Consider the following 9,445-nt stretch of genomic DNA (forward strand, 5'->3'; position numbering starts at 1 on the left):
ACTGGTTATTTGAAAAAAAATTTTTTTTTGAGCACAAAGTAGTGAGGCACCTGAGGTGGCATTCTGGGGTGTTCAAGTTCATAGGATAAAGAGTGGCCTGAGAGATTTTTAGCTCACAATCTGGCAAGAAGATTCCAGACCATTCCCTTTGGCTTAGAATGGAACAGATATGAATCTGCCATGAGGAATTTTCTTCTGTACTTTGTAATTCCTTCAGGAATCACAAAGTGACTGTCTGGAGACCAGGGTGAGCTAGTTTCTCCAAAGCACTGTACTTTCTAATAAACACAGATACACCCCTGTGCAAATGGCCATCTACCATGTGCCAGGCACTTACAGTGCTAAGAGCTGTACTTAAGTTCCTCCAGATGATCTTATAGCTTCTCTTTACAGATGGGAAAAACTAAATGTCCAGCTGGTAAATGGCAGAGTGAGAATTCAATCCAAGATCTGACTGGTTCCAAAATTTGTATCCCTCAGCCACTGTTCTACACTCCTTCCCACAATAGAAGTTCCAGAATACATTCATTGTCCTGGGTTTCACAAGCACTGGGTGATCTTGGAGAAATCTCATCCTCTCTGAGATTGTTTATACATTTTTTAAATGGGGTCATAATGCCTGCCATGCTGACATCACCAGAGTTAGAGTGAGGATCAAATGAGATTATATATGTGGAAAGAGTTTCATAAACTTTAAAGTGCCAAAATATAAAGATACTGTTTCTAAAGATATATTCTCTCCCAAATTTCCCTGGTCTCTAGTTTATCACCATGGCAGATCTGGTATTTTCAATAGCTACATCAGGCTTCCAGACTGAACTCCTATAGTAAGAAGCCAAAATATCTCCTTTTAACAAATATTTATTGACCACCTACTATTTTAAGTGCTGGGGATACTGCAATGAACATAACATAAAGTTCCTACTCTTTTAGAGTTTACATTCTAGTTGGGTAGAGGTAGAAAAATACATAATGAACATCAGGTGATAATAAGTGCTGTGAAAAAGAATAAGGCAAGCTAATCAGGTAATGAGGTCTAAGAATTACCAGGGAATAATCACAAAAGGCCTTGGATGACATGGTAGAGTTTGAAACTTATTCCCAAAGCAGTAAGAAATCATCAGATGGCTTTAAGGTAATATGATCTGATTTATATTTTAAAACAATCACTCCAGCTATTACATGGACAGTAGGCTGTGGGGGGAGCCAGGGGAGGAGACTTTGGGAGCTACTGCAGTAGATTTGGCAAGAGAAGTGGTGGCTTGGGTCATGCAGCAGAGGTGAGATGTCACTGGAAGCCCACAGGACTTCCTTATGTGTAGAATGTGGGGTTTGAGAGAAAGAGAAGAGTCAAGATGACCCCAAAGTTTTTGGCTTGAGCAACTGCCGGAATGCAAATGCCATTTATTGAGATATGGAAGTCCTTAGGTAGAGCAGATCTGGAGCAGTGAGGGCACTATGTGCAGGAGGGAAATTAACAGTTGGTTTTTTATTTTTATTTTTTGGACATGCAAAGTTTTTGATGTCTGTTAGACATACAAGTGAGTATGTCAAGTAAACAACAGGATACGAACTGGAGATCAGGGAAAAGCCCAGAATTAGAGAAGTAAATGTGTACATCATCAGTGGGAGGGGGCAGGTGTAGGTGACTTTTAGGATGCTGTAGAACTGTAGCCATTTGCGATTTACCTTATAGGGGAAATATCTGGGTGGCCTCTAGGTGACATTCCAGTAATCAAATTATCTTTGTAGAAGAACAAATGCATCATGTGGCAAAATTTTAATCATGCCCCTTGCTAAGGGATTCACTGAAGTGCTAAGCAGAACCTGACTCACCATTGATCAAAACCACAAAATGATTTTATTTCCTTTGGATTCCTTGCTGACTTTTCCGCCTCTGCTCTCAGGTGTTTTCCTCCCTAATTTCTTATATTTTGATACCACTGAAAGAAAGGGTTAGACACATTCTCGGCTCACTGAAATATGTTTATCATTCATAGTGTTCATTATTCTGCCTAACACTTACTAGGAATTATTATGTGCTGGCTATTCAGCTAAGACTAGGTCTTCAAATTTTCTTCTTTGTGCTGCCCTTAATCTTAGTAATTTTTTCCTGGCGTCCCTAGACCAAAAGATGTCTAATGTTCCATTTATTAAGTAGTTGGGTCCAAACAACTTAATAAGTATTTATATCCTAATGATTTACTAGCCACTTGAAAAAAATAATGCACTTAAACTGAAAGAAAAAATAATACTTTGTCTAATTCTTAAATAACCACAATTATTTAATTTCTACAAATACAAATAGGGGAATAATACAAAGGTGAAATCATAATGCTATAAAATGGTTATCACTCAGGTATTAGGGAAATTCAAAGGACAGGATCATATGAAATCAGTTGTTTGGCCCATCCGCAGACTATTCAGAATATAATTTGATCACGTTATTTTTCTATTATACTTCTATTGCAGAGTTAGAGGTCAAAAAATTGATTTCATTGTTGTCTAGGAAACCAAAACACTTATTAACTACACTCATATATCCTCCTAGCTAGATAGGTTAGGGCATTTTTTTCCTCTTCTTGCCACTTACTTGGATTCTTGTTGAGGGTTATATCTTTAGAATTTCTATTAATGTTATTTTGCCACATTTCTGTCATTAAAGCTTCTTTGAGTCATTAATTTCAAGATAATTTCCTATGTTTATTAATTATCCACTTTATATTCTTTGATTTAATTTAAATTATAAACTAGTCCAATGGGGAGTAATTTGCTCATTAAATGAGCAGAATAAATGTGTCTTCTTTCATTACCTAACAAGCCTCCCTGGAGTATTCAGTGGTTTATTAACCATTATTGCAGCAGCCTTAGAGCCAGTAATATAATCTATTTTCCCTAGAACCTGAATATTTGATCAGTGATTATCTTCTCTGGATCTAAAGTCATGAAATTGGTTTCCTCTTCTTCTTGAGCTGTGTCTTAGATGTTATGGTGTTTAACATAAGTGAACCATTGTCTTTTTGATAGATGTAATTATTATACATTGCTGTTCATACCTGGGTCTCATCCGTCATATTAAATTCTTCCACTTAGTACCAGAATCAAAGGTAGGTTTACAGAGAGTCGAAGGAAGCTTAAGCTTCTGGACCCCTCACTTTCACAGACTCTGTGAGTGCTGAGAGTAGAATGTTCTAGGTGGGAAGGGAAGCCAGGTCACCACCAGGAGGTATTTCTAGGTGGGCACTTCTGGGAAATTGCCTAAAGAGATCTCAGAAGAAGGGAACTTGAATCTCCAAGGCTCCAGGAATTTGTTGCAAATTTCTTTAATTCCAAAGAATTTACCTAAATTTGAACTTGGAATTTTATATTGCTTTCCTAAAAGGGGGCCCTCGAGGACAATCATTCTGAACTTCCAGACCCACACAGCCTGGATCGGCCCATGACCAGCATTGTTTTATCAGGATGGCTCTGTTTCGAAATTCAAACTTCATTATTTTTCAGATAATTTTTGAAGCCATTCGGGGAATGTCAGTAAGAAGTGATATTGCCATTGATGATGTTAAATTCCAAGCAGGACCCTGTGCAGGTAACAATATTTTTCCAAATTATATAAGTTTGAAAAGGGATTTTACAATAGTCTCAAATCATAAGAATGCAAATTAAGTATTTTCTACAATAAAAAAAGAGAAAACTATTATTGTCTATTTGTCTTTCTGACAGAAATGGAAGATAAAACTCAGCAATCATCAGGATATTCTGAGGACTTGAATGAGATTGAGTATTAAGGAGTGATCTGAACCCGATTAACTAACAAAATCCATACCTCTCTTCAATCAAAATGAAAACAATCAAATGAATACTGGACAGTCTTAACCATTTCATAAGTTATAAAATGACCAGAGTACTCTTTTCATTACTTTTGCAAAAAATACTGACTCAGGGCTTTTTTTTTTTTTTCTTTTTGCATTTGACAACTGTTACAAGAAGTACAGGCTGCTGGTTTTGCCTAGATCATTCATTTTAATTTTGGTACCAGTTTAAAATACAAATGTACTATATTGTAGTCATTTTAAAGTACGCAAATGAAGGGCACAATCAACATAAGATGTGCTCACTTAAATCTGCATTCAGTGAATGTACTGGGAGGAGAATAGGTCTTGTGGGTTTCCTATTGAAGTTCAAGTATCATAAATATTTTTAAAGTAATAATGTGAGGTGTCAGTAATCTCTGCAGAATGAATGCAGTTTCTCATGGTAACAAGTTAATCTCAGAAAATAAAGTCTTGTTTCCTATGTTTTATTCATAGAAATGGAGTATTAATTTTTAAATGTTTTTACCATAAGTGATAACAAAAGATCTTTCATGAATGTCCCAGGGTAAGTCAGTATGAATTAATGCTATATTACAAGGCAATGCTACCTTCTTTTTTCCCCTTTTTTAACTACTTTTGAAAGTCACTATGAACACCTGGATAGAAACTGCATTCTTTTTTTGTAAAGTAAGCTTGAAAATGTTTATATACACACACTCAGAAATTTTTAGAACACGTTAAATAATTTTACTGATTTTTAAAAATAAACGTTTTGGCAATGTTTTGAATAATATGAATTCAAGCAGATATACTAAACTACTGCCTTTTATTTACACATTAGAAAGTTGTACATACAAGTTTGTATACCTAAACAGCTGTTATGAAATATGATTACCTAATAAAAAATAATGTGAAAGTCTCTTCACTAGCAATTAACTTTTTCTATATTATTTTTCTTTATCAGAATATCTTCACTATATGACTGCAGATTCTAATTTGAATCTCTCCTTTGCCACAATTAAATGCTTCTTAAACCTTTTATTAGTGACATAAGCATTGCAAACATGGATGCAATAGTTAATTTTTAAGGAATATTTTATTTCACATAAACAATCTCCATTTTCTCCCAAATTTTATCTTATTTGAATGTAAACTCTGTGAGGACAAGGATTCTTCCTTGTTTTATTTACTATTGTAGTCTCAGTATCCAGAAAAATATCTGGTATATAGTAAGTGCTCAACAAATAAACACTTGAATAAATGAATGAATGAATGAATTTAACCCACCAAACATCCTCCAAGGTGGACATATTATTATCCCTTTTTATAGGTAAGGAAACAAAGGTGCAGAAGAGTAAAAACATTACTGAAGATTTCACCACTGTCAAATGGAGAAACTTAACAGTCAGGTTTCTCTGACCCCAAAGCCTATACCTCTTAACTCCTTTGTGTGGCAAAAAATCCACTGTTCTCGTGGATTTGGGAGGTTTTCTCACTCAAGAATGTCAAAACCCATATATTAATCCATAAAAAGCCTTATACCTCCTCGAATGCCACATTACTTAGAAAACCAAAAATACTCCACTATTCAAAATAAACATCCTGAAGTTTATGGGGAAAATAAAATCAACTTTCATAGTAAAGGAAAATATTGTAAAGCAAATCCTTTCTATTCATGATGATTAATTACCCCTGGGGGGACATCCCTAAATAGAGTTGAAACAACTGGGAAGGAAGATTTCAAGATGTTGACTAATTCAACAGCATATTAGACATTATAATTTCCTCAAAGCATAGTCCAAAGCTTAGCTATATTTGCTGAATAAAGAAATGATTGTGTCAGGACCTAACCCAGTGTATAGTGCATAATAAGGGGTTTATAATAGGTGGCAAGGGAATGAAATCATTCACCAGCTTCCTTGCTTACAGATTACAAAAATCCATAGTAATAATCATTGCTAACATTTATTGAATACTTACTATTTTCAGACATTGTTCAAAGAGCTGTACATGAGTTCTTTCATTTAATCCTACAACAATCTATGAGGTAGATCTAGTGATATTTTCATTTTATCAGTAGGGAAACTAAATCTGTCCAAGTTCAGCAGCCAGTGGAGGGTTGAGGTTTGAACCTGGGTCTATTTCAACTGCTGTTGAAAAAAGAAACGATCAGCCCAAAATGGAGTCACTTGCGCCAAGCTCCACATCAGCAAACCAAGACTTAATACCTAGCCTAATCACAGTTACAGTCTCCCCCAGAATTGTAGTCTTCACAGGTCAGTCTGGAATTTTCTGGTCGGCACCAATGAGGTAATCAGCCACAAAGGCCCTTCCCATCCCTCAAAGGAGGATGAGTCATCCACTCCCTCCTTTTCCCTCTCCCCTACAGTCTATAAAAGCCTTCCATCTTGTACAGCTCCTTGGAGCTCCTCTCTACTTGCTAGATAGGATACTGCCCAATTCATGAATTGTTCAAGAAAGCCAATTTGATCTTTACATTCTACTTGGTTGAATTTTTATTCAACACTGCCAAACCTGTGTTCTAATCCTCACAAGACTGCCTCCTGAACCTACCAATTCTATGCCCAATACCAAGAGTTCCAAGTTACCCTCACTCAGGAGGCCAAAACTGCCCCAAAGTTTGCCAAAATAGAAATACTGCTTGGGACACCAACTTTGAGAACTGAAGGGGAAAAAGGTGGGGGTTGGGAGCTAGTTACTGACTTAGGGCAGAAAGGAAGGAGGTAACTATTACCAATTGTTGCTAAGAAACAACCTGAAGTTCACAGAAGAGGAAGAGAGGAGGTGAAAGGTAAGCAGATGAACTTACCCTCCCTCACTTATGCCTCTTTTGCTGGATTCGCTGATTGGATGCTTCTCTTCCTTTTCCAGGTTGCTCTTGGCATTCATTTTAACCGCATTTCACCTGAATGAAAATAAGCAAGGATGGTAAGCACAGTATTGGTTTCTCAGGTTTAGAAATGCCCCAGGGGAAGGCATACTAGCTAATAAATACTGCGTAACAATTAAAGCGCAGTGTTTACATTTATTCCAAGTCTCACCCAAACACACAAGTGCTTCAGATAGAAATTGCTTTTTCACACAAATTGTCTTTTCTCCTTTAATTTGCTGTGTGGGTTGGAGATTATTTATGCATAGGAGGGAGCGGAGGACAGGCTACTGAGAAAATAGTGGCTCTGATGCAAGATCTGGCTTAATGTGGAAGAAGAGAAGGTTTAGCAAAGATTTGTTGAAAAAATCTTTGCTCCAGGGGTTATACCAAGCATGGGGTTACAAAGATGCTTACGTGTTAGGAAAACGGAGATCTAAACCTGTCAGCATAATCAGAGTGCTACATATGATGAAGCCACATGCCTAGAGCGGGCTTAAGAGGAGCATCTGAGAGGAAGGGCAGGACCAGCCTCCAGCTGCAGCCTGGGCAGAGCAGTAAGAACCAACACTATAGCAGTGGTCCAGGGGCCCAATGTCTTCTGTCATTCTCTGAGGGCTAGGCATGGGCTCTTTGACTTCTCGTGCAAGGGACATGGTTTCCTGTGTGATTTGATTATAACTGGGGGGTGGGGGTGGGGAAGAGTTTTCGTAACTGACCATTCTAGTATGACTGCATTTTCAACACATAGGTCAGTATAAAGAGGTGATACAGCAGAGTGATTACGTGCACAGTTTCCAGATTCAGACTGTCTCTGTTTAATCCTGGCTTTGCCACTTACAGGCTTAGTGACTGAGGGTAGGTCACTTACACTATCGCTGAGTCCTAGTCCTAGTCTGCAGAATGGGGCAAATACTTGTCTGTACTTCTTAAGAGTCCTGTAAAGACTAAGTGAAAATAATACATATAAGCACTTAGTGTCCGACATACAAAAGTCTTTCAAGTTTATAAGGTTGGAATGAAATTTTTGGATAAGTCAGTTATTATTAAGCTTCTCTTCTCTACAAAGGAATTGTGAGTTTATAGTGCCATCTTAAGGATAAAGCAACCATCTAATCTTGTCATTTTAGCATTTTTTTTTTATTACTTGTAATACAAGGCTCATTTTAATGAGCACCTGGGCAACGCCTCCCTCTTTGTTCTTCCTACTCCATCCATTGTTAATGGTTCTTCTGTGCTGCTTACCCTGTATTCATATCCCTGGCAGAATTTATTATGCTAAATCTAAATTCTTGTTTTTACGTCCACATCCTCAAGAATGGTCACTTATTCAGTTTTGTACCTATACTGCCTAGCATTCTCAACAAATACTGCTGAACTAAAAAAATTTTCAACAAAAGCATTTAGTTTGTATGTGGATTCCAAAAATCACAAAGGATACAGAGATTCTCTTTGGTCCATCAGAATTTTATGGTCTGGAAATCCACACACTAAAAATTTAACTTAAACATGTGTCACTGGCCAGTTGGAGCACCAACAAAAGTTGGGTAAAAACAAATATACACCTTCTTTGCAAGGCCATGATTTCAACCCAGGCTGCACAAGTTTCCCACGTATAAAATTTCATGGAAGGACTCACAATCCAAAAATCACAAAACACTTAGTGAAACAATTCACTGGAAGTGAAAATCAGCTGTGAACAAACAGCAGCATTAGATACTGAAGACTTCATGGCTCCCTTCCAGCCCTGTCATCACTCTAACATCTGGTTTCATTGTCACATCTCCTCTGACTCTGACCCTCTTGCCTCCCTCTTATAAGGATCTTTGTGATTATACTGGGCCTAACTGGATGGCCCAAGATAATTACCCCATCTCGTGACCCTCAATTTAATCACATCCACAAACTCCCTTTTGTCATGGAAGGTAACATATTCACAAATTCCAGGGATTCGGATGTGAGCATCTTTGGGGAGCCATTATTCTGCCTACCACAGTTTTCTTTTGCTATTAGGTCAGGATGAAATGTCACTCTCAGGGTCTGATACCAAAGGACTCATTTTATAATTTATGTAGCTGATTTCAACAGATTTAGCACAGTCCTGACAATGACCAACCTTCTTTCCTTTAGGAGGTAACAGGATGTAAGGAAAACACTCACCCGCCCCGCCGAGGCTCCTGTCCCAGCCTGGGCAAAGAGGACCACCAATTCATTCGGCAAGGACTTGCGGAGAAGACTGCACATCATACTTTAACACCTTGTTTCTGATCTTTCTGAAATAAAGGGTAAATTCCTTCTGGAGCAATTTAATACTGTTTTAATACCTCCAAAGAAATGAAGGCCTGTTTAGCTCATGTCTTTCTATTATGACTCACCACAAAGATCACTTGAAACCTGATATTAATTCCTAATGACTTTTTTAAATCTTTCAGTTGGTTTTTGTATCCACGAGATAGAAATCTGAGAAAGAGACAAATCTGTTGAGACACTGATTCAAATATAAAAATGAGATATGAGAATGTGCCTAGAGATGTAGCTGGTATATGGTATATGCTGTTGGTATTAGCCATTACTACTAACACTGTAGCTATCACTACAACCAATTCCAATAGTAATGTTGCTACAGTGGGAAGAAGCAGTTTTTTTTTATTGTTTTTAACTTTTGTATGATGTTAGAAACAAACTTTAAAAAATTAAGAACTATAGAGATAAGATGTTCTTATCTCTAGTGGAAAGGGTTTTA

General features: G+C 37.2%; 1 protein-coding gene across 2 annotated transcripts in view; it reads left to right on the forward strand.

Moving 5' to 3' along the window:
- MAMDC2 (MAM domain containing 2) overlaps nt 1-4,733 on the forward strand; it is a 139,832-nt gene extending 135,099 nt beyond the window's left edge. For both annotated transcript variants that reach the window (XR_001364862.2, XM_006172770.3), the window contains exons 13-14: nt 3,502-3,586; nt 3,721-4,733. Coding sequence is in view for 1 of the 2 variants with exons in the window: in XM_006172770.3 (XP_006172832.1) it covers nt 3,502-3,586; nt 3,721-3,785 (150 nt within the window). In the remaining variant the exon portion in view is untranslated. The remainder of the gene's footprint in view (nt 1-3,501; nt 3,587-3,720) is intronic.
- Nucleotides 4,734-9,445: the final 4,712 nt, after the last annotated feature.

Source organism: Camelus ferus, chromosome 4, assembly GCF_009834535.1.
Source record: "Camelus ferus isolate YT-003-E chromosome 4, BCGSAC_Cfer_1.0, whole genome shotgun sequence".
In the NCBI taxonomy this organism is placed as follows: domain Eukaryota; kingdom Metazoa; phylum Chordata; class Mammalia; order Artiodactyla; family Camelidae; genus Camelus; species Camelus ferus.